The sequence below is a fragment of the Solea senegalensis genome, linkage group LG11 (genome assembly GCF_019176455.1).
Source record: "Solea senegalensis isolate Sse05_10M linkage group LG11, IFAPA_SoseM_1, whole genome shotgun sequence".
NCBI classification, from domain to species: Eukaryota; Metazoa; Chordata; class Actinopteri; order Pleuronectiformes; family Soleidae; genus Solea; species Solea senegalensis.
In genome coordinates this window covers 10,224,953-10,248,746 of record NC_058031.1, presented here as the reverse complement: position 1 = coordinate 10,248,746, position 23,794 = coordinate 10,224,953, and the positions used below count along the sequence as shown (strand labels likewise).

Below are 23,794 nucleotides of genomic sequence, written 5' to 3'. Positions count from 1 at the left end.
AAATAAGAGGTATTTTCCAGTAACTACCACATGTTACATTTGACTGAATAACACAGCGCTCGAGGTTAGATCTATTGTTTGCATCCACACATATGTTTATTTTTCACTTTAAAATCACGAAGACAAACTAACAAATGCACTGATTTCTTTTGAATCGTCGCACACCTGTGTACACAGCTTACCTTTCTTTATCGGAGGCAACAACAAAGCAAATCGATGAAAACAAACTCACTCAAAAAGCACTTCATGATAAATCCTCGATGGCTTCATCTGCTCGGCTCTGCGCGCTTCGCCGGTGCGAAGAAAGGAATCTGATGTGGGCTATTTTATTAAAGTTATTTTCGAATCAGAAGTTTGTCAACTTAAGCGGAATTCAAATTCTCATAAGCCACGTAGGAAGTGCCCTTAAAAAAATCCCTGCTGCAGTACTCCTCCTTTGTTCTTCCTGCTGTGGGCCTGCATGTTATGACCGGTGAGCGGTCGCTAGGTGGCGCTCTTGCTCCACCAAAACCCTTCTGCTCTCCCAACTTGACCGCGCTGACGTCACGCCAGTCTGGAGCATCAAGGCCATTTCCACGCCGCGATTGGTCTGAAAATCACATGACATGTCTCCCAGCATCCATAATTATGTTCCTGATATTTTTGCACCCCCCTCCTCCAAAAGATGTCAGCATCCTACTGTCCTGATTCTCCCAGAGAAATCCCGTAGTTTCGACCAGTGGTGCAACACACACCAAACGGTCACTGCGGTGGTGCCAAATGCCCAAAAATGTCATGTCCGAATAACATAGCGCCCGGTAACTTCCTGATGGATTCCTTAATGGGAGGATCATCTTCCTTCAGGGGTGAGGGTTATTCCAGCAGCCCCGGGATGTACATCCACACAGCTGCAGAGTACGGATATTCAGTGATGAGAAACATTGGCAAGATTGGACCATCTTCACTCTCCAAAAGAGACGACGGAGCAGCGGGCGGTGCTCCGCTCAGCGGCTTCCAGGATGGGCCCTACCTGTCAGCTCAGCTGGCCACATGGACGCCAGCCTCTAAAAGCAGCAGGGACGAACAACCTGTTGCCCAGTGTTTACAACCCTGCTCGTTTCCAGCGGGTAACGTCAAAGAGGAGGCGTTTTGTTGCCTCTATCAGGATGACAGCAATAAGGGGAAACAGACAACAGAGTCGGCCACTTACATCCGGCTGGGGGACAACAATAGCTGCCGGCCTCAGCAAACTGCCGCCCCGGCCAGCGGCTGTTTCCAGGTGTTGAGCGGAGGGAGGCCACAGCAGGATGACCAGCAGCACTTCCCCTCCGGCTTCTCTCTGACTCATTTGGCGACATCTGTTGAATCAGCACCAGAATCGACAGTGCGCTGCAGCAAATCGGCGCGAGGGGTTTCAAAGGCAGATGAGAGTCAGAGCAGGAAGGAGGAGAAGGCCAAGAGTGACAGCTGCTCAGAAAACTCGGACGGGGAATCAAAAGGTAGAACCAGTACTACTACTACTACTACTACTACTACTACAATCCCCCCACCCACCCCAACACACATGCATGCAGCGTGCACAAACACGTTCATGCACGTAAACACACACACAAAAAAATGATGTGAACAGCTGCACTTATATATTCCACTCGTGCATTAATTCCGTCAGTTTTGTGTGTATATGTATGTGTGTGTGCGCGTGCACTGTTTGGGTCACGGCTCAGTCACGCACACTAGCTTGTGTTTGATTCTGATAGCAGTCATATGGACCGAATGGGCTACAATTGACAGGCTCGCCTGCGGGGCTTATGGTGCCCGTGGCATTTAACACCTTTCCATTAATGTGAGAATGTGAGATGGGCAGTTATCATTGAAATAAACACGCTCCCTCTCTCTCTCTCTCTCTCTCTCACCCTCTCTCTCTTACACACACACACACACACACACACACTTTCTCTTTCACTCTCCCTCTTACATGGATCATTTACATTGTGAGACGCAGCCATTTTAACAGCACAATTACGCGCTTTACATATCTGTCAGGAGCAAATATGAAATTGAAATTGTTTTGGTTTTTTTATCCACTGTTTGCAAACCTTCTGTGCTCTGGTTTAATATAAAACCCTCACTGAACATTTCTCTGCAGTCGCCTACTTTTCACAGACCATAAGAGAGATAGTAGATTTTGACTTTTGTGCGTCTACGCATCGATAATTCAGGACAATTCCAGTCCATGTTTAAAACCTAATTATTTGTTTAAATGAAAGTTTAGATGTGAACTTACACGTTTCTTTTGCCTCTTACTTTAAGTTGAAAATTTCAGATAAAAAAAAAAAATATGTATTCCTGTTTGCCTTGTGTGCGAGAAAACAAGCGTTATATTTAAGGTCAGCACTTTAAAATTAACGCAATGGTAATTACGATGATAAAAATAAATAACAAAGACTTTAATAAATTGGTGCTAAAGCAACATATAGGTCACTGCTCATCCCTTTGCCTCTTTTGTTGCCGCGTAAAACTAGTTGCGGGTTGTTGTTATTTATGGGTTGAGCTAAAAGCTTCGTACATGATCAACAAGCTCCTCTTAATTTCTTTTAATTTAATTGGAAATTAGACGAAGGCAACAGGAGCGACTATTATGTGTGTGTGTGTGTGTGTGAGAGAGAGAGGTTAATCCCATATTACTGAATTAAATGTTTTGAAAATGATTGAATATGGGACACACAGAGTCTTCACATTATGGTAATTATTACTGTAACCTGCATTGTGTGTGTGTGTGTGTGTGTGTGTTTGTGTAGAAGAGGCGTTACTCCCCAGAGTCCTCAACCTAATCATGGAATTAACAGAATGTGCAGCAGTGTGATTTCTCCCTGCCGTCACAGAGACAAACCCTGTCTCTTTGTCTTTACGTTTTTCCCGTGTCACGCATTCAGCTTCAGAGACTTCTAATGTTTTGGGATGAACCTCCCCAAATTTTTTTTTATTTGGCTCTGGTGAGTGAAAGTAATAAACATTAATGGGAGTCTGAGGTCCAACATAGACAAAAGAAGTGCTTACACACCCTGTTTGATTTGATCTAATTATAGCCATACGTCATACAAAAGCAATTTGCGAGCAGTAGACGCTGTAGCTTGAGGTGGGATGTTTGGCGTTGTTCATTTGATCAAGTGAGTCATGGACGGGTCTGCATCCAGGTAAATATCTTATTAGCTGCTCACTTCATTCCTGTTCAATTGTAGTTAGTGTGATTTTGAGAAATGGGTGTGTGTGTGTGTTTATGTGTAGCATCTATTATAGAGGATGTTTTATCAAGCGCCGTATATACGATGTGTGCGCAAACACGTGACCGTTGTGTTTCTTTTGCCCTCGTGTAGATGATTTAACGGCGGACAAGACAACGGGAAACTGGTTAAACGCCAAAAGTGGACGGAAGAAGCGCTGTCCCTACACAAAGCACCAGACGCTAGAGCTGGAGAAGGAGTTCTTGTTCAACATGTATCTGTCTCGGGAGCGCCGCCTGGAGATCAGCCGGAGTATCAACCTGACCGACAGACAGGTCAAGATCTGGTTCCAGAACAGACGCATGAAGCAGAAGAAGCTCCACAGGGAGAAGAGTGTAGTTTACAGTTACTCCTGAGATTATTTACACACACACACACACACACACACACACACACACACACACACATATATATATATATATATATACACACACACACACACACACAAGTGCGCGCGCACACTTGCACAAACATGGCAGGCACAAATACAGACAGACATACATGTCTCATTCAATTATCATTCATCAATTTTATCACTATCTGACACATACACGCACACGCGCGCGCACACACACCGCGTGCCTCCTTAAATGATCTGTAAATCCCAGCAGCCTGCAGACTAGTCTCGGTTTCCAGGTGAACACTTGCAGCTACAGCAGCAGCAGCAGCAGCAGCAGCATTGGAACAATAGTAACCTGGCCACAAGTACAGTAACATCCGAACTAAAAGGAGGAGACAATCTCAAGCTGTCCACAAACAACAACCTGGCATGAAAACAGTATCACTTTCTGCTATCACTTGTGCAGCTTCCTCCCTGGTGTCTCATCCAGGCTCTGTGTAACGTGCATGCAATGCACATGATGACAGTAAAGCCATGTCATGGCAAACGAGTCCAAAACAATAAAAAAAATAGAGGGGGGAAAAAGAAGAGGTATTACCAACTTTGTCCTTCCACTGGCATAGTGGTGGAAATGTGAGGGAGGGAGAGACACTGCGGATGAGAGAAGGAGATCATGGCAGTTTTAATAGAAGTGAGAGACCATAACGTTGATTTAAATATTATCCAGGTGACCACAGTAAGTCAAGGTCATAAAATTCTAATGTCAGGTTCGCCCTGGAAAGCGTTGGGGGAGGATTTTATGATCTGCAAATATAATGTGCTGCAGCAGTAAAGATGCGTTTAAAGGTGTGTGTGTGGAGGAGGGCTAATCCACACTCCAGACTGCAATGTGCGGGATCCAGCCCGAGTCGCCGGGGCTGCGAGGAGCGGTCGCCTCCACGCGGGAGGATAATGGAGCTTCACTGGAGCAGGAGATAAGGAAAGATGGAGAATAAAGGAACAGCGACGGCTGCAGGAGCAACAATAACAACACAGCGTCCCTGTAAACACGTGGATAACTAAACATGGCAGGAAAGCGTCTGACTGCAGGAGGCATGAGAAGGTAGGACACATGTTTCCTTAATATTTACATGTCCTGTTTTGGAAAGCATGCCACATCTGTCAGGGAAAGCGTGCTTGACAGCTCCTGTGGCATGCACGCTGCATGACTGCTCACGCTGATAACTCACATGAATTATTGCTGATATTAAAACGCGTGCTGCTGATTTTCTTTATGATTATTATGATCCTATTTTTCTTCTTCTCTTTTCACCTTGCTGCTGCTTACTGCTGATTCGTTTTGACGCTGTGCTTCTGGATAACAACTGTGACTGAATGTCTAAGTTTGAACAGTGAACTGATGCTACTATTTATGGAATCAGAGCAAGAGGCATAAAAAGAAAGATGACACGGGTTGTTAATAGTAAATTGGTGAACACATGCATTACAGTGTACAGTTGTCGAGCTTGACTGCAGCCTGGTGTGTTTTATTGTGATGGTACTCGCCTTATCTCTTTGTGCTGGGTAGTCCTCACTTGGCTTTTTTTTGCATGCATGCAATGCATTTTCCTTGTTCGTGGATTTTAACCCTCTTTTTTGCGCGAAGCTGAAGCGTGGTTTAGGTAGTTTCATGTTGTTGGGGTTGGCTTCCTGGCTCGGCAACAAGAAACTGCCTTGATTACGTCAGTTCGTCTTCATCAAGGGCACCATTTCCGCTGAATTACCCCCTCTAGTCACCCAAGTCCCCGCAAATGGCATTGTAAATGAACTGAGCTGCAATACCTTGGACAGAGGGGTTTTCTTTCTTTGCTGTTGTTTTGTGGCGGGCTGTAAAACCTCCTGAGGCTCTCAGGAGGAGAATAGATTGTAAACAACATGGGGGTAAAGTTTTAGACTGTGTTGTATTGCATCTGTCATCACTGGCAGTGTGTGTTGGGGTTTTAGTGGCTTCAGGTGCTACAGATGGATGGATGGATATTTCATTCTGATATATTTATCATACAAATGATAATTGATGCCACTGTCTCATGTGAACAGTCCTCGCCTGTGTGACTGTCTAACATGTCTGATATCACAGTTTCCACGTGTTATAAACATTCATAATATGACAGAGATGATATGACATGACAGTATATATCTGTGTCTAAAACAATGCTTTGTGCGAAAATTGAGCGTTTTCCACATTCCACGTCGCCGCAATCATTCACTTACACACCACATTGACCTAATTAGTGATTGTTATTTTCTTAATTAGTGACATTTCAGCAGCTTTACTTTGTGTTGAGTGCACGTGTCCTTATAAATAACTTTAGCTGCAAATAACTGTCCACGGTTTGAATTTCAGCGCGGTTAACGTAGTCACAATTTAAACTAGATAACTAGATATTAGGCTGCATCGCGCGCGCTTGTGTGTGAGAGTGTGTGTGTGTGTGTGTGACAGCGAGGGAGGGAGGAAGGGAGAGAAAGAGAGAGATTTGCATGATTTGGATTCTCTTTGTAACAGTTTTGCTTTAAATGTTGTGACTATTTGTTGGATACAATGTTTTAAACAGCTCCACTTGTTCATGCCGTTGTTCGTTGTTTTGCAACATGCGATTTTCAAACTAATCTATTTCCTTGAACCACATGGAGATGATTTTTACGCTCACTTTGCAAGAGCAGGAGTAAAATGCAGCTATTTTCTGCCTCGCTGGGATTGAGACTGCATTAGTATATTTGTATTAAGTATTAATCAGTATTAAGTAGTTGTAAGTAGCATTAAATTATGTCATCGTCCAATCGCACTGGACAATTTGAATAATTCATTGCACTAAAACTATTGCACCATGGCATCATGCGTATATTGTCGTACATTTATTTTTGTTTTGCCTTGAACAGTAAACCGTGTGATTACTGACAACACTGATCAATAACAGCGTCAGAGCAGAGGGGAACCGGGTCAAAGAGAAACTGGAAATGTCCAGGAAAGACAATGGAGAACTTATTTCTGGAAAGTGCTGAAACGCAAGCAGCATCTTATTTTTGCGAGGAAGACTATAGTCCCCGTTAAATTTCCCCTTGTTTTCTCAGCCCCCTCCTAGTGGCGGTGGTGGTTGCAACTGGAGGAGACAGTCTGGAATCCAAAGTCACTTTCATTCAGCTCAGTGAATGAGTGTCTCTGTTGGAATGCATCACTGACAAAGACTTTACAGCGCAGGAAACAGCCCCGAGAACTGCACAGATTCACCCTAAAACCATATACACATAAAACAATTTATTTGACTTTGTAGTGGCACAGGAACTGAAGCCTTTACACAGCCATTTCCTCAGGACAGCACGAGAAGTGTTGGTGTTAGTGTTACTGCCACTGGCGCAATCAGCAAACTAGGCTCACCACTTTCCTTTTCCCGTTTCCACTTGTTTTTTTTAATTATTATAATTTAATTAGATATAGTATATTTGTAACTACCGCCACCTTGGACTTTATTTGTGGAACATTTATTTTAAAAAGGCAAAAGGACATTAGGAAATGTTTTTGCATTGTTGGTTGATTGGTTTGTAATTTGTAATTAATTGACTTCTTTATGACGCAGCAACAATTTATTTAATTAAGCTTATCCTTACAACATATCATGTTTATATATATATATGTGTGTGTGTGCATTGATCAGCAATTATTTTTGTTTTGCTGTAAAACAGGGATTTGATCAAGTGTTTTGATTATAAACAGGTTTGAAGTAGTGGATGTGTGTGTGTGTGTGTGTGTGTGTGTGTGTGTGTGTCTGGAAGTGTCTTCAGCAGCAGCGGTTCGAGGCTTTTCAGCTGACTCTGACGATGCGCGGCGGTATCTGTTGTGCACATGTTTCCTTATAAATAACTTTACACTTTGAAATGTCCATATGCAGAGTTTCAGCGCGGTTAAAGATGGCCCAAATGTGAACTGGAGATAAACCACAAATAAAGCTGCACCATGCATGTGTGTGTGTGTGAGGAGGGGAAAAATGTGTTGTGCTTTAATGTTTGACTATTTCTAGGAGAGAATTACACTCAGTGGCGTTATTGAAATAGATAACGTACCTATATGAGCCATTAAGTGTGGCCGTGCTTGTCAAATTAATGAAACTCGTGTTATAACACACGCTCTGTACATTCATTATTATATATTTCATGTCTGTCCATCCGCCCATGAGGCACGTGCTGCTTTACTGGTGGAAGTGAATCCAAACAAAGTTTAGACAGATGTGATGACATTATCACATTATCTCACAGGAGATAATGTGATAATCCCTTTATGCTCATGAAACAAATACGATACAATTGCGCAGCTGGTGTTAATCTGCACGTTTTTTTTGTGGCCATTCTCAAGTTTGCTGTCTTGTTTACATGACGTTAATTGAAACTGTTGGGTCTACGGTTCAACCGTTCTCCGTGTTGTCACAATGTATTTAGGCGTTTTCTTCTTCAAGTTGCCAACTTGATGGTGAAACAGCGGTTTCTGCCAATACGTTTCTACGCTATTATAACGCGTCAGTCAGTGAACACTGCGGCAGCACGCGGATACACCCAAACTGGGACAGATTTCTCTGTGCTGGCGTCCAAATGACGTATAATTATACGGTGTGAATAAGTGTCCCCAATGTAAGACAAAAACAACACTGTCCACTGTGGGAACCTGCGTGCATTTGTGCTGTATTTTGACGTATATTGTAGAATTCCAGCTGTGTGTGTGTGTGAGAGTGAGAGAGAGAGATGCGTTTTTCCCCGTTTTAATAGAATGGAAAATGTAATCGTGTAATGGAGAAATGTCAGTCAGACTCATGACGGCAGCAGTTTTCAAATACTGATGCTCTCGTGCCAGAACAAGTCTTATATAAAAAGCAAAATGTACTTGTGTGCCTTTAAGTTATTGGAAATATCAAGTGTATCCCTGACTTGCACTAACATGACGAAACGTCGAGTCTGTTCAGATTTCGGGGCGAAAAGAAATATTGAAAAACAATTACTAAAGTTGGTTTTAAGTTATTAAATCCACCCGAAAGCAGACGTTTATTATTTTTGATTTAACATACTGACATGTGTTTCTAATGTTTGTTTTCCATGTATTGTCAATACTGGAACATATTATTGATACAAACGTCTCAACTAAACTAAATAACAACCCTAGTGTTACTGTTGTTGTTCGCCACAGTTTGATAAACGTGGAAAGATATGATATTAGATGTTACATGAAGATATGAAGTCAGAAAATGTTATAGTGGTGTCGCAAAATAGGCTTTTTTATTGGCGGTGTACTTTTAAATGGTCTAGTTGCGGATTGTAGTTTTGTTAGAACATGTTAAGACATAAAAGAAGCAAACAACAAAGTGATATTTAATGATGACTTTTATTAAAGCACATTAAACATGGCGAAAGACAAGTGTGAGAGCTCCGTGAGAAAATAAGAGGAAGAATTCGTCACTCCTTATTAATGAAACACACAATTTTATTTGCGTTGACGCCCAAAACATTATAAAGGATATCATTGTATTACTCTTGACACGGACACTGACGATATTACGCATTGATATGACCATGTGTTATTGTAATAAATGGCCGTTGAGCACAATTTCATTCAGCGTTAATGGCAGCAGAGGAATTAACGCACTCAGACCCTTTAACCTGCAGAAATGAACACGATCTCATTTGAAAATGAGTCAAACAGAATTTTTTCTCCTGTAAACATGTGGTGGAATAGTTGCTTGACCAGTGGCTGGCGCATTGATCAGCACACTCCAGGACGCTGTTATCCGGGTTAAGGTCTGACGTCTGGCCTTTTAAATTTCATGGTTGAATCTGAACTCAGCAGCCATGACAAAACACCCCGCGTCCTGTAACGCCGACACATCCCGGTCATGGTTATTTTGTTTTTAAAGCCACGGAGATGAAATATATTGAATATGATGTCAGTAAATTGTTCACACTGACACAGTCTTTTGACTCAATTGGAATTTATTTGACTGATTGGTGACGTCATCTGACCCGTGTGCAGACTGGCCATGACAAAGACAAAGGGAGATGTGTTTTTAAATATCAGCACTTTACTGTTTAATTTTTCATGCACTGGAGAGTAAATGTTGGATTAATTTTGGTGTCTGCCTCTTTCTTTTAAACCGACATTTTGTGCTTGGTAATTAATGGAAAACAGTGCGCCCATTTTGAGTTAATTTCCGCACAGTGGCTTCAATTTTCTGCACATATAACGTCTGTGTGGTTTGCACCAAGTCTGTCCCCATGATGTTCAACTATCCCTTTTCTTTTCATTTAACTAAGCACTTGCTCAGAGTAAAAAAAAAAGTAAACATCAACCTAGTAACACAAACCATCACCACTGCAGACAATGAAATCGTCAGTTTTGAAACTGCACAAATCTCCTGCTGCACCACGGGAACACAACATGTGCTGCTTTTAGGAGCATGTTACTAATGCACCAGCCACTATTGTCTGCTCTGCGCCCTTTACACTCTGTACATATATGCATTAAACTTACATTATTTATGGCACAATTAGCCTAATTGTGTTCCCTGTGACAGTGTTGCCTTCTTCAGTTACTTCCCCGTGTAACAGGGTTGTCTTATTTGCTGTGTGCGTGGCTGCAGCCCTGCAGAGGACTTGGTGGTTTGTTTTACAGCCACACTAGTATATTACAGGGCAAACCAGTAAACTCGTGCCATTGGATGCAACAGTAACGTTATACTTATTAAGAGAGCTTTCATCCCCTCGTACCCCCCTTTTACCTCCACCGCTCTGCTCTCCCCTCTTTTTTTTCTCTGATATGAATTGTTTCACGTGCACATGCAGTGGCTGTGGAGTTGTTTTTTTTATGTTTCACGAGGAACCCGGATGTAGTCTTATTAACGACACGTTTATGAACAATCAAATGGTCCTCGTTAAAATTTATCGATGGGCATAAAAACATGAACGGTCACCAGCCGAATATAGCCCGCTGTAGTGGGCTGCTTGTCAAGAATGTGGATCCCCTCCTTTCCTATCTCCGCAGATCCCGTTTAGGAAATGTTTGTTCTGTTGCGCCCTCGTTAAATACGGTACACACTTTATTGTCGTAGTATATTCTGCATCCCTTATTTTGATTCCCTCTCGCGCGCGCCTGTCTACATGTGGCTACTGTGAAGGCTTCTATCCCTATGAAGAAATTAACAACATTCCGCAGGAAGTTATAAAGCTTTCACCTTATCAAATGCTCCGCTGCTTTGATAGATATAAAACAAACTCGCCAACGATTCAATAAACACTTTAAGGCTGTAATACTACTCCTTATAATAACACGGTGCTGCGGTGGATTTTGCCAGACAGAGATTGATTACACCATCAAATAGTGCCTTCCTCGGTCATAGACCTAACGTGCACAGGTCTGCTCTGCGACTACAAACACCCTCCACTATCTCTACCACACAAACATGTTTCATTCATTAAAAAACACATGGGTTGTTGAAGTTACCTCCAATAGGTCCCAGAAAATGCGCAAAACAGTGCATTCTTTAATCCGATTTATGTGCACTGGTATCCCAGGATAAGTGGCGCATTGATCCACTGTACAGTTTTTGTGGGGGTAAATATAATCACGTGGTCACGAGGCAGCCAATGGCAGGCAAGGGAGCGTTGAGAAATAATTACCTGCCTTGATTGTTCTATGGCCAGATAAAAAAGTACACATACACTCCATATAATAATCGGATGCATGTAAAAGAGTCAGGGAAGCTTCGACATGTCGACCACGGGTCCCATAAGTAATTACTATGTGGACTCCTTGATCAACCATGAAAACGAGGATGTCCTTGCTGCTGCTCGCTTCTCGGCGCCCGGTTCGCACCCAGCCGCTCCTCGTCCGACGTCCCTAGTACCGGAGTGTTCAGACTATCCTTCCTGCAGCTTCGCACCCAAGACGCCGGTCTTCTCCACCTCCTGGGCCCCCGTACACTCCCAGTCATCAGTGGTTTATCATCCATACAGTCACCAACCGCACATAGGCACAGACTCGCGGTACGTGCGGTCATGGCTGGAGCCGATTTCGGGCGCCGTGACTTTCCATGGCTACCCGGGGAACAACAGGCACTACGGGCTGAAGCCCGACGCCTTTCAGGAGCACAGAGCCGGAGAGTGCCTCGGCTCCAGCGGACGGAACTACACGGATTATCTGTACTGCTCATCCACTGACATGAGAGACAAGACGCATCAAAATGTTTCCTCTCCGGAGTCGGAGCTCCTTGTTTCAGGGAAACATAAAGAAGAGAAGCCGGAGCTAGATCCGAGTAAGTTCAAGCTCCTGCAGGTCTTTTTACAGCCGGGTGGGAGTTTTCAGTTGAGGGTTGTGTAAAACTACTTTTTGCCGAGAGGCATTTTAACGTCGCACGTAAAAGTGAAATCATAAGTAAAGTGGAAATTTAAAGCAGATTGATTCCCTGTTTCGTGCTCAGCTCCGGGTCTCCTCTGCTGTACGGAGGAAAGCGTTAGGAACTATAAAAGCCAAACGCTATTAGGCTAATATTGGGGCTATAAAACCAGACGAGGCTGTAAACATGGACTCAAACCTACAGGAACACGTTGAATTTGGAATTATATTGCATGGTATGAGGGAGAAAAAGGGTGTGCTTCTAAATGTGAACCACAGACACACGACTTCATCAGTAAATGTTTTATTGAGCATTTTAACGACCATATTTTTGACCTCGTGCCATTTCATGCAGCACACTAGGGCTCAGTATGAGCCGACTCTCAGCCCTGTTTAATTATTATTTTTTTATTTTCTTACACGTAGGCCTATCTTGGAAATAAAAAGGGATTCCCTATTCTAACATAATTCCCATGAGAACGGGAATATAATATAATCTTATATATAGTAATGTTCTCTCATGAGTCCAAAACAAATTCTCATGACTCCTGCAGCCAGCTTAAGGAATGTAGGGACACACTCGAGGACTTTCATCAGCAGGGACCTGTAACGGCTTGAACTACTAGCCATTTTATGGGCCAATAAAGTGAATAAGCGCATTGAGTATTTTACGACAGAGTGACTCACAAGTTAAAGTGACGAGGAAGCAAATCAGTGTAAAAGCCTGCAAAGTCGGACGCTGAGAATTCTTTCTGAAAATGTTTACTATCAGCTTAAACTCAGCTCAGGCTGACACTGTTTTTAGTTGAGGCATCTTCTCTCACGCCCACTTAGTAGCTAAAAACTGCAGGGGCACATTTTCTCATGTGGGCAGAGTCATTTGTCATAGTTTCGGTTTTGATTATGTCTTGCCTTTCTGCCATTTATTATTGTGTTTTTATTATTTGTATGGTTTTTATTCGCAGATAACCCTGTGGCAAATTGGATACACGCCCGCTCCACAAGGAAGAAGCGATGTCCTTACACAAAGTACCAGACTCTGGAACTGGAAAAAGAGTTTTTGTTCAATATGTACCTTACAAGAGACCGTCGGTACGAGGTGGCGAGGGTGCTGAATCTGACCGAGAGGCAGGTCAAAATCTGGTTCCAGAACCGGCGAATGAAGATGAAGAAAATGAACAAAGAAAAGAGCGACAGTAAAGAACAATAATGGAGGCTGCAGTCAGAAAACCGCCACAATAACCACTCTAATCAATATGGACAGCACAGATGTACCAAAACACACGATGATTCCCCTCTCTGCATATTTATCCCTGTTGGATTTTGTATTAACCTTAATTACGAGACTGTTCGATGCTGATAATGTTCTTTTTTCCCAGTGCACAAATATGTGTCCAGCGTCAGAGAAAAGAAAAAGAGAGAAATAAAAAAAGAAATGAGATAATTCTATTCCTTTTTTTTCACTTTGTAATAACTTTATATATGTATAATTTTTTTAAATGTTTTTTTTTCTTGTAAGAGAAAAAATAAAATAAAAAAGCGCAGTTTGGTTACATTACAACTGTACGAAGAAAGAAAATACTTGAATTCTTTTGACTTTCACGAACACATTTATTTATGACGTGAATGTTTTCACTCATGTTTTATTTCCTTTGTACGTTGTTGGGCAGGTGTTGTATTTTGTACAGAAACAGAGCATCTGCGAACGGACGCGTTTGTCTTGTATTTTTGTGATAGTCGTCGCTGTATTTGTGCATCTTTCTCTCTCCCCTTGGACTGTAGTTTACGAGTTCAATTGTAGAGTGTAGCTATAGACCTCTGCAAATATAAACATAATCACTGAGTGCTTGTATTCTGTTTTTATTGTGACTCGATCGTGGACAGAGAGGACCTGACTCCCTGACCCCCTCTGCATGAACAATCTTCTGTGGATTTGAAAATCCGTAGAGGAAGTGAAAGTTCCCACATCACAAACACCAATGTTTCCCAACTAACCTCTGCAACTGATATGATCTGGCCCGTAAATACAGCTGAGGCCTACACACGAGCTTTGCTGCTGCAGCCGAAAAAACATCCGCACAGTTACATCTGCAAATAGCTGCGTATTAGTTCTAATTTGATTCTCCACATCTTACATTTACAGTTATATATGCACAGTTATATATATTTATGCACACAAAGCAAACGCGTGTGGAGAGTGTGTGCATTTCCTCACAAACAGTAATAATGATCGCAGATAATCCTTTCTGCTCTTGTGTTTACATTTGTACTTAGAACGAAATGTAAAAGAGCTATAAGTTTTGATAATGTTATTTATCTAATAGGTCCACGTTGCATTTTTAAAATACAAATGTCACATTTCCAAGAACATAAGGCGAATAGTTATTTATTTTTGTTGTAAATGATGCTATGGAACGTTTATTTAAATTTTATTTATTTTTTTAAATTCATGTGGTGGGCCGCTACACGGGCAGAAGCACAGGCATTCAGAAGAAATCTCAGGCTGAAATTGGGCAGCTGACTTTAAGGTGAGAGACAATTTCCCATGTCTCGCGTTTGTTTCCTGGGATAGGCCTAAATTGCCTTTTTGTGGTGGCAAACAATACGGACAGGATGCAGTCATTTCAAAGCCCAATCCAACACATTTCCGCTCGGCTCGGACAAAAATGCGTTTTACAGCCCCTGCTGGAACTCTGGCTGTTTGTCTCAAATGCAGACGAACAAAGCAAACTCGACTAACTGGCTAGACGTCTGGGCTAAATTACTTTATGGTTTTAATGGACGGTGGTGGTGGACTCCTTCAAAGGAGAGTCATGCGCACTGTTGAGAGGACGTTTTGCCTGATGGGGGCCTCCTGCAGCCGCTCTGCACTTCATCACAAGAGTGCTCGAATAGCCTACAATTATGGGGGAAAAAGTCAATAGTTATTGTTCATAAATATGGGCGCTGCACTGCACTCGTGTAAGAGAGCAAGTCTCATCCTTGACATTAAATGATAGAGCACAACAATTTAAATGTTGCTGTAAAAAAAAGAGAGAAAGAGCGGAGACGGACAATGTTTTTCGACGCTCAGATCACGTGATAATAAACAGCTGCTTTATTTGAGGAGAATGGTGAGAAAAACACAAGGTTTTTGGACAAACGTGGAGCTTCCTTTCTGCATCACAGCTGTTTCTGATTGGTGGATTCGCTCATGTTTAGGAGCCGTTTGGACACTAGATGACGCTGTTGCTCCATGTTTGTGTGTGTTGAATGGCTCTTTTTTTTTACAGCTCTGTGGCTTGGCTCGAGGATGAATAGTAACCCATCGATGACAAAATGACAGATATGGTCACCCACCGCATTTTGTGGAGCAGGCCACAGAGCAGAGGCTTGCACAGCTGAATTTATTGTTATTATTATTATTATTATTATTTCATTTTGTGTTATCATTGTCATTTTTTAATCTTTTGATGCAAACTTGTATTTCTCTTTTAGCCATTTTTTAAAAAAAAACTATACAGCCTAAACAATAATTCCGTGAATTAATTATTATCATTATTATTATTATTATTTGACTTGTGAAATTGTCTTTAATTGCCACCTATGTTGTGTCCTTTGACCCTCGAATAATTGAGCTCAAATAGTATAGATAAAGCTACAACAATGTAACTGCATATTCGGTGTAATGCAGCGTCACAGTGTCTGCACATTTTTATATTATTTTATTAAATTAATTAATTTTGTTTTGTTTTTATTCCCCATGCACCAGTACAATTTACAAAATGTAAGAAGGTAAAACGCACAAATACAATGAAATAGCAGTTAATAAAGAGCCGGGAATCATATTAAATGAGATTTCTTTAATAACAGCCAGGTCAAAAAAAATATCAGTAACATCCCATCAATAAAACAAATAGCAATAATGACAACAACAAAATTATATAAACTTATATCATAACGGAGAATAAAAATAATAACTATTATTATTTTCTTATCTCGTTTTTATTATCATTATTATTATTAATAATAGTATAATTCACAACAACAATAATAATAACAATAATAATAATGTAATGTTTTTGTATAATGTATACAAATGTATATTTTTATTTTATTATATTTTTAAATAACTACTAGTTCATTTGCACAGGCAGATATTAAACGGCTATAACGTTTGCATCAGCGTTTCAAAGATATGTGCAACTGTGATTGGCAATCTGCATATTTATAGAGTGTGAAAGGTCCATAAATTCGCCCAGTGCGCCTTTCATATTTTACGATGATGCGTATAAAACGTGAGTAACCCCACAAAAACCACAGTGGCATATTTGGAGAGGGAGAGAGAGAGCCCGTGCAAGTATTGAGCTGGGAATTGTGCGCGCGCTGATTGTGGCTAAATATGCAATGTAAAATTTTATGAACTCCTCCGCTTGGGAGATTTACTGGGTATCCTCGTCGGTTTTACGGGGTCAGTAAGTGGCACGCAGTATTCATAGGTCGTGTTTACATTTGCGTGTGTCGGTGTTTTACAGCGCATGGTGCAAGTGTGTCGCTCTGCTCTTTACGCGTCTACATTACGACCAGGTTGTTTTGTCTTTAAGCTCAGAGCTTCGGCCTGAATGTGACAGCTTCAGTGTTTTTTGGTTTTTAGTGTCACAGTTTTGGTCTTCACGGCCTCCTAAATGCTATATTGAACTACTGCAGCCCATAATAGGTCAACTATTTTCGAGGAATCGCTGTATAACCTTCTATTTGGCCTGTGAGGGCAAACAGCATGCCCATAACAGCTTTATCCGTTCATAAAGGGGAAACCTCTCCTGCTTTATACACCTCATAACCTCCATGCAAAGACAACAAGCTGAACTATAAATTCAGAGAGGAGTGGAACAGCATCATGCTTCACACTCCTTATATTTTAACCACTTCCCCAAACTCCATGGATCAGTTTAGTCTTTTGTTATAAATATAACACTGATCACATTTAAAGCCTCTTGGGTTGTTGGTTATGATTAGTGTAGCTCCTCTCAAGGTGGATATATACGTAGGGCCCACGTCTGACCACGGTCGCAGGAAAGATGAAGGGGCGGGGTGGAGGGGGCGCCTGTGGTGGGGGTGGTTGGGTGGGAAGCTTCAAAAAAAGGAAAAAGAAAGAAAAGAGCAGCGTCTGTGGCTGTGCCGGTCGAGCACAAGTCAGCTTTAACCTTAACGCACATCCAAAGCACAAGCCATGAGCCGGGTCTGAGCCTGCAGAGCCTAGAAAAAAACCCCACTCACGACTGAGAGAGGAATCCGATGAGAGGAACGGCTCAGAGAGAGTGAGCTGCCGTAGATTGTCCAAAGGGGCAGCGTTTCTCCCAGTTCCGGTTTGTCTGCCTGTGTGTGCTGCGCGAGTTGGGACCCTAAACAAAAGGCTGCCATCATCCTAAAGGAGATATTCAACTGCGAGAGCCCGTCTGCTTGATGCTAACTAAACATGAGCTCTTATTTTGTTAACCCTCTTTTTTCTAAATACAAAGGCGGCGAGTCACTGGAGCCAACTTACTACGACTGCAGGTTTCCACAAAGCGTTGCCCGCAGCCACACGCTGGTTTACGGACCCGGAGCAGCCGCACCGGGCTTCCAGCACCCGTCCCATCATGTGCAGGACTTTTTCCACCACGGGACCACGGGGATCTCGAATCCAGGATACCAGCAAAACCCGTGCGCTTTGGCTTGCCACGGAGACGCAACGAAATTTTATGGATATGAAGCCCTTCCGAGGCAAACGCTTTATGGTACCCAGCAAGACGCAAGCCTAGCGCAATACCCAGACTGTAAATCGTCGAGCAGCTCTAACCCCGGAGAAGGACAAGGCCACTTAAATCAAAACTCTTCTCCCAGTCTTATGTTTCCCTGGATGAGACCCCACGGTCAGAATCGTACAATTATTTCCTATTCTTTCTGTGTTGATCGGTGCGCGCGCGCGCGTGTGTGTATACGTGCGTCAGTGTGAGTCTGCCTGTGTGTTTGTGTACGCGTGTGCTGCTCTGTAATTCCTGTGTGTGTGTGTGTGTGTACATATATGAGTGTTTCTCTAAACCATAAAACGAAATAAGAGAGTGAACATGATGGGGCACATAGAAGCTGTAGTGCAGGCTGCTGTTCCTCTGCAGCAGCAGCAGCAGCAGCAGCAGCAGCAGCAGCACATGTCCATACAGGGCTGAGCTGCTGCTGCTTTCAAAAGTGCCTTTTAAAACACTGGATTGCTGATCACAGCTCATGACACCAGCTCTTTGAAGTCAATTATCGTTCACATAAGATATTTCACAAACTCTGAAGGCACGAGGGGGAAGGATGAATAAGTCATAGTTTAAAATGTGATGCTACACCACACGCCCCAACCAGGAGCATGCAGAGTGACAGGAGGGTTAGCTGAAACACAGCGTGCCTCCGATTATCCACAATCCGGGTTTTAAGGATTTGGGGGGTAATTTGACCCACAGGCCCAATGCGGCTCAGACTCTTACAGCCATAATCATAAAGGCTTTTGTGGATATTACCTCTCCCATTCACGGATCATCATGTTCCGGCTATCAGACTACATTAACTCCACACAGGTGTAAGCTTCATTTTTATCTGCTGCTGGTATATTAACATCAGCCTGCCCCCATCTGCTGTCACTGTGAGCTTTATCCTGACTCTGTCTTTCTCTACTTTTCCTTATGTCCCCCTTTTTTTTTTACATTTTCCCACTGTGTGTGTGTGTGTGTGTGTGTGTGTGTGTGTGTGTGTGTGTGTGTGTGTGAGTTTGTGTATGTGTATGTGTTTCAGGCTTTTTAAAGCCATTTTAATATATACCATAATATAAGGAGTTCGATGCAGACATGAATACATGTAAATGGGGTTTTAAACTGATTAATAATTTAAACAGTCTTCTCATACTCACTCTTGGGTGAAGTGGGGGTAAAAGTCGTGTCAGACAGCTGATCACTCCTTCCTGCAAATGGCACACACACAAACAAAACAAAAAATATGCATATGAGAAAATAATATATTATTTAAATTTCTAATGCTATAGAAAATCCAATACACAACACACACCTTAAGGCTCCCTCACGCCTGAGAGTAAAGGTGAACGCTTCAGATGGAGATGAACGATTAGTTTTCATTCTGATGGGAAAATGTGTAATGCAGAAAATGATATTAGGATTATGAGGACTTTTTTTTTGTATGGTCGACCGTGCTGAGCTAACCTCTGGCTTTATTTCATTCAAGCCCCAGGCAGACGGAATGGGAGGCAAACCTACAGTCGCTATCAAACTCTTGAACTGGAGAAGGAGTTTCTCTTCAACCCTTACCTGACCCGTAAGAGAAGGATCGAGGTGTCCCACGCCCTGAGCCTCACCGAGCGACAGGTGAAGATCTGGTTTCAGAACAGGAGGATGAAGTGGAAAAAAGAGAACAACAAAGACAAGTTTCCGGGTCAGAGGGGAGAGGCTGAAGCCGAGGGCGAGGAGGAAGGCAACGAGGACGGTGAAGTGGAAGAGGCAGAAGAGAAAGAAGCGGAAGAGAAAGAAGAGACCAAGGAGTGATTTTATGGTCCTTTTTATGGTTATATGGCTGAAAAAAGGAAGAAAAAAGGAGAGAGAGAGGTCCCATAAACAGACGAAGAGTCACATAAGGAGGCAGAGAGCGTCAACTTTATGACCACCCTTTCATTTTGTCAAGAGGGAACAGGAATCCCGCTAATATTGTTGTCATAAATAGACAAAATTCTCCCTTCTCACAATTTTCCTAATCCATGATTCGCACTGCTATTTTTCTTTTTTCATTTTTCTCTAGATGCTACACAAGCTTGTGGCAATAAATAAATAAAAATAATTTCTTTGATAGAATTGTTGCCCTGCACAAAAAAAAAACAAGGGGTGAATTAAAACGCATGTTAGCTGGAAAGAAAAGCTTATAGCTCTTATTTTTTCATTATTATTCTACTTGTTATTTTTTTTTTATAAATTTGTTTTTAAATAATAACACCACCACCACCAACAACAACAACAACAAAATCAAATCATGACCAACGTCGACCTGTGTTGTAAATAGATGAGAGCCTACATTTAAAAAACCCACCATCATTTCAGAGTAACTTTTGCGAAACTGTCAGTGAAGTGTAGGCCTATAACTTAGTAGTTAGTGTTCAAAACATCATTGCAGCAGTTACATGGCTGTCAGTCCATGTGCAAAAACCCACACGTTTTATTATTATCCTAATTGTTACTGTAACTGTTTACTCGTTTTCATGTGAATGGCCTAGACAAAGATCGCCATTAGCTCCTCAGTCATCTTTTTTCTAGGATTACCAGGGAAATGCAATCGTTTGAAATCCTTTGATGCTACCTAAAACCTGGGGAAATTGCAATAGAGATTTCTGAATATAGAGATTTCATATGGTTTTAATTTTAAAGTTGTTCTATATCAACCTTATATTATTAAGTTATGTATGTAGCATTTACCCAATATACAATATTACACTTGTTGAAGACAATTTGTGAGTCTTGGGAAGACAATTAGCTCAAAGCCAAGCAAACATGTTAGAGATTGTACCACGGCACTACCTAAACTCAGAGCGTTGCCTTTGCAGAATTTATATTCCACACTTATGGCATCGCTCTGATTTGATTGCAAGCTATTTCCCCAACAACTAAAACTGCCTATAACGCACATTTACTGTGTATGATAATACCTGCTACAATTACAAGAAATTTTAAAGTGAGGGAATTTTTATTTTAATGTGCTGGTGATATAGCGTAGTTGTTTTTGCACTGAATATAATCTTTATGTACGTCTTGTTATATATTGATGTGAACAATATGCTCGTTTCCTGGTGTTTTCTCCTGTGAAAGACGGAATTGTGTGCCCCCCCCCAAACCACCCCACCCCACCCTTCGCCATTGTTGATGTAAAATCACGAATAAACAAGATGGCTCACAATCATTTCTGCTTTTTATTGGTATCACAGCCTCTGTTGCTCAAAGTATTCCCTTCCTCCACCCCAACACACTCGTAAAAATGAGCTGCAGACAGAAGTGAACTGAAAAGCTAAATCACAATACAGTGTAATATGTGTAGTTTCTTTCATTGTTTCACCACTGCGCTGCTTCTCTAAAAAGTCTTAGACTTTTAGTGAGACAGTTTCACATCTGAACACTCACACAGGAGTCGTTTACTCCGAGTAAACAACAGTTAGACGAGGAAATGGCTAAATACGCAGCAAAGCTGATGTTTTGATGATGCTTTAATTTTCTGCCCATATGCGCCCACGACATGTCGCGGCAGCAGGGGGTAAAGGATGCACACGACTGTCGAGGCGTCTCTTGTCTGAAGTTTGCTTCATTTAAACTTTTGCAACTTGATCCATGAAATAAACGCCAGACGTGCGTTTGCAGATGTTTCCCTTATACCGTTTTAAAGGAGGGCGGTGAATCCCTTCACAGCAGGCGCACTTTCCAAAGCCTGAGTCGTGTTTGATTCATCCTCTTAATAAAATAAAAAAAAAATCCTCTCTTCAGGGAGGACACGAGGCTCTCCTTAATGAATCTTTGGATGAGTGATGGCTGCTTGAGAGGAGATGAACAAACATCTGGCATGTTTTGTTAATAATCGGACTAAATAATGGGCAAAGCATCGGGGAGGCTTTATGTGTCCACACCACGCGAGGTGTAAGTTTTATGTTCAGACGCAAACCTGTGAAAAGCAGCGGAGTGTTGAAATCAGAGCGGATGAGAGGCCAAGTGCAGGCAACAACCTGTGTCTCATCCTCTGCTGCTGCATTTACGGTCACCGCTCATATGACCAGTCACCATAAGATATTTATTCATTTATTTATTCCACGGAGCACAACTTTCCTCAAACACGTCACATATGTAGGTCACATGGTGTATTTTTCTACGTTTGGGAAAAATAATCTTAATAAAAACCTGACCCCATTTTCTTTTCCAATACATGTAATATGAGCCATTTTTTCCCATCTTTGAAGCTGAATTTCACTCACACACTCACAGCTGCTGACCTTGTTTTTTTAATTTGAGGCCCAAACACAGCTTCCATGCACCTTTTGGTTTCATTGTCCTTCTTTAATTCTATTTTAAATTAATGTATTCTTATAGGCTATATGCTTTTCAACGAATGGAGAGTGTCGTATTTCCCTGTAGCTGGAGTCAGTGTCACGTCTCTAAATTATTCAAAGCTCCCACTGGTGCGTCCAGTCTGTCTGCTTTTTATCTGCTCATGTATTGGGCCTATTATCATTCTAACCTATTTAAACAACCTCAAATAATCTACTAGGTGTTTGTGTGTGAAACCGTGGAGGCCACAGGACCTTCACTGGAGTAGATAAGGCCTATAGCTAAGGATTCCATTTAAAAAAAAAAAGAGATAAATTGAAGATATTTCGGAAAATCGAGATCTATTTGTCATTTATAGACATAAGAAAGTTAGTGAAGAAGTTGTAGTATTTTCTCCAATTAAAGGTTTTATTTACAAACCTTAACATTGTTGTTAAAAATGAACATTGCGAATGCTAACGAATAATTCTGACTGTGGGGTTACAGGCTTTTTATTGCATTAGTTTTTTTTTTTTAATTCTGCATGCTATTCCTCTTTAATATAAGAACCTGAGAATAATACCAGTGCGTCCTGTAGGTTGGAGTCTATAGCGGATGTTCAGTTCACTGTTGTTTCCTCCTCAGTTGTGTCTTTGAATCAATTCTGTCCCAAAAGCGCATCCTTTCCTTTTCCATTGCGTCGCAAGGCTCTTCTTAGTGTCGCTCTTTGCGTGCGTGTCGTCTTTAGAAAATTCCGGATGTGTCCCCAAGTGACAGCTTTCCTGCAGAAGGGATGGGCCCAGTGTGTGTGTGCGGGGCTGTGTACTTTTACCATAGGGTTGACTTGACCAATAAACTTTAGTGGACCTGCTGTAAACTTTATTGGTGGTGTAAAGCCTCAGCTCGCATGGGTCTGCATCTTTTGTCCGTGTGTGTGTGTGGAGTGAGCTCAGTGTGGAGATCACGGCCTGCAAGGACAAGATGCACCCGCTCATCCAAGTACGTGACATGCATTTTTTTGATTATTTATTTTGTTTATCATGAGTATAATTATTTGAAATTAATTCGTGGATTCTAAGTCATTTTTCTACGAAACAGACTGACATGTTTTGCTCAGTGTGATTTAAAACTGCGTCTCCTGGCTTCGAATTAAACGATTTCCCTTCACTCCTTTTCATTTTCAGTCTTCATTCTTATGGATTTCGTTGCAGCATATTTGCAGAAGGCAAAATGATTATCTCGTGGAATCGGCGGCTCGCCTCGTTTTCCTCCATATATCTGAGATGTAAAAATTGATGTGCGTGTTTTCCAAGAGGCATCACTCTCTTTGTCGCTCGTTTGCCAAAACTTGTTAAAAGTCTGAAGCAGATTTACAGTGTGGATGACATGTTTTTTTTCTTGTCATAAACTTTGATGGCTGATGTGTTGTCTTGGTCTTGGCTGTAACTGCAGGCTCCAGTTCCGCCTCATACCTGCTCTTCTGGTTCTTAAAAAAAAAAAAAAAATGTATATATATATAGACCGTTTTTGACAAAGGTGTGAAATCTAACATCATTTTGAAATATTCTGTTTTCACTTGGAACATTTCTTTGATGTGAATGTGTGCGGCAGTCAAACCTGACATCTGATAACTGTGATACAATCTGTCCTATAAGAACCAGACAGTGAGACTGAGGCCCTGCATGGAGGCAAAGTCAGTCTGATTCAAGTTTAATCTCTCTCTCTCTCT

The 23,794-nt window shown here is 41.8% G+C and overlaps 4 protein-coding genes across 5 annotated transcripts in view; all 4 read left to right on the top strand.

Annotated features, from left to right (window-relative positions):
• The first annotated feature begins 754 nt into the window (after positions 1-754).
• Positions 755-3,659, top strand: hoxc10a (homeobox C10a). Its single transcript, XM_044038503.1, has 2 exons — positions 755-1,478; positions 3,354-3,659. The coding sequence occupies exons 1-2, from the start codon at positions 770-772 to the stop codon at positions 3,614-3,616; spliced, it is 972 nt and encodes a 323-aa protein (XP_043894438.1). The 5' UTR covers positions 755-769; the 3' UTR covers positions 3,617-3,659.
• A 3-nt stretch (positions 3,660-3,662) lies between these two features.
• LOC122777343 (homeobox protein Hox-C4a) overlaps positions 3,663-23,794 on the top strand; it is a 55,125-nt gene continuing 34,993 nt past the window's right edge. For both annotated transcript variants that reach the window (XM_044038506.1, XM_044038508.1), the window contains exon 1: positions 3,663-4,702. In XM_044038506.1, the coding sequence (XP_043894441.1) occupies positions 4,665-4,702 (38 nt within the window). In that variant the 5' untranslated portion in view covers positions 3,663-4,664. The remainder of the gene's footprint in view (positions 4,703-23,794) is intronic.
• On the top strand, positions 10,832-13,457 carry hoxc9a (homeobox C9a). Its single transcript, XM_044038510.1, has 2 exons — positions 10,832-11,924; positions 12,970-13,457. Exons 1-2 carry the CDS (start codon positions 11,381-11,383, stop codon positions 13,212-13,214), a joined length of 789 nt encoding a protein of 262 aa, XP_043894445.1. The 5' UTR covers positions 10,832-11,380; the 3' UTR covers positions 13,215-13,457.
• On the top strand, positions 17,142-19,989 carry hoxc8a (homeobox C8a). The gene is made up of 2 exons (XM_044038511.1): positions 17,142-17,895; positions 19,241-19,989. The coding sequence occupies exons 1-2, from the start codon at positions 17,460-17,462 to the stop codon at positions 19,555-19,557; spliced, it is 753 nt and encodes a 250-aa protein (XP_043894446.1). The 5' UTR covers positions 17,142-17,459; the 3' UTR covers positions 19,558-19,989.

Bases quoted from the DNA above. Each gene is read 5' to 3' on its own strand.
- hoxc10a (XM_044038503.1), top strand. From the start codon at position 770: ATGTCATGTCCGAATAACATAGCGCCCGGTAACTTCCTGATGGATTCC. The intron at 1,479-3,353 runs GTAGAACCAGTA...GCCCTCGTGTAG, and splicing joins CTCGGACGGGGAATCAAAAG to ATGATTTAACGGCGGACAAG.
- hoxc9a (XM_044038510.1), top strand. From the start codon at position 11,381: ATGTCGACCACGGGTCCCATAAGTAATTACTATGTGGACTCCTTGATC. The intron at 11,925-12,969 runs GTAAGTTCAAGC...TTTTATTCGCAG, and splicing joins GAAGCCGGAGCTAGATCCGA to ATAACCCTGTGGCAAATTGG.
- hoxc8a (XM_044038511.1), top strand. From the start codon at position 17,460: ATGAGCTCTTATTTTGTTAACCCTCTTTTTTCTAAATACAAAGGCGGC. The intron at 17,896-19,240 runs GTCAGAATCGTA...ATTTCATTCAAG, and splicing joins TCCCTGGATGAGACCCCACG to CCCCAGGCAGACGGAATGGG.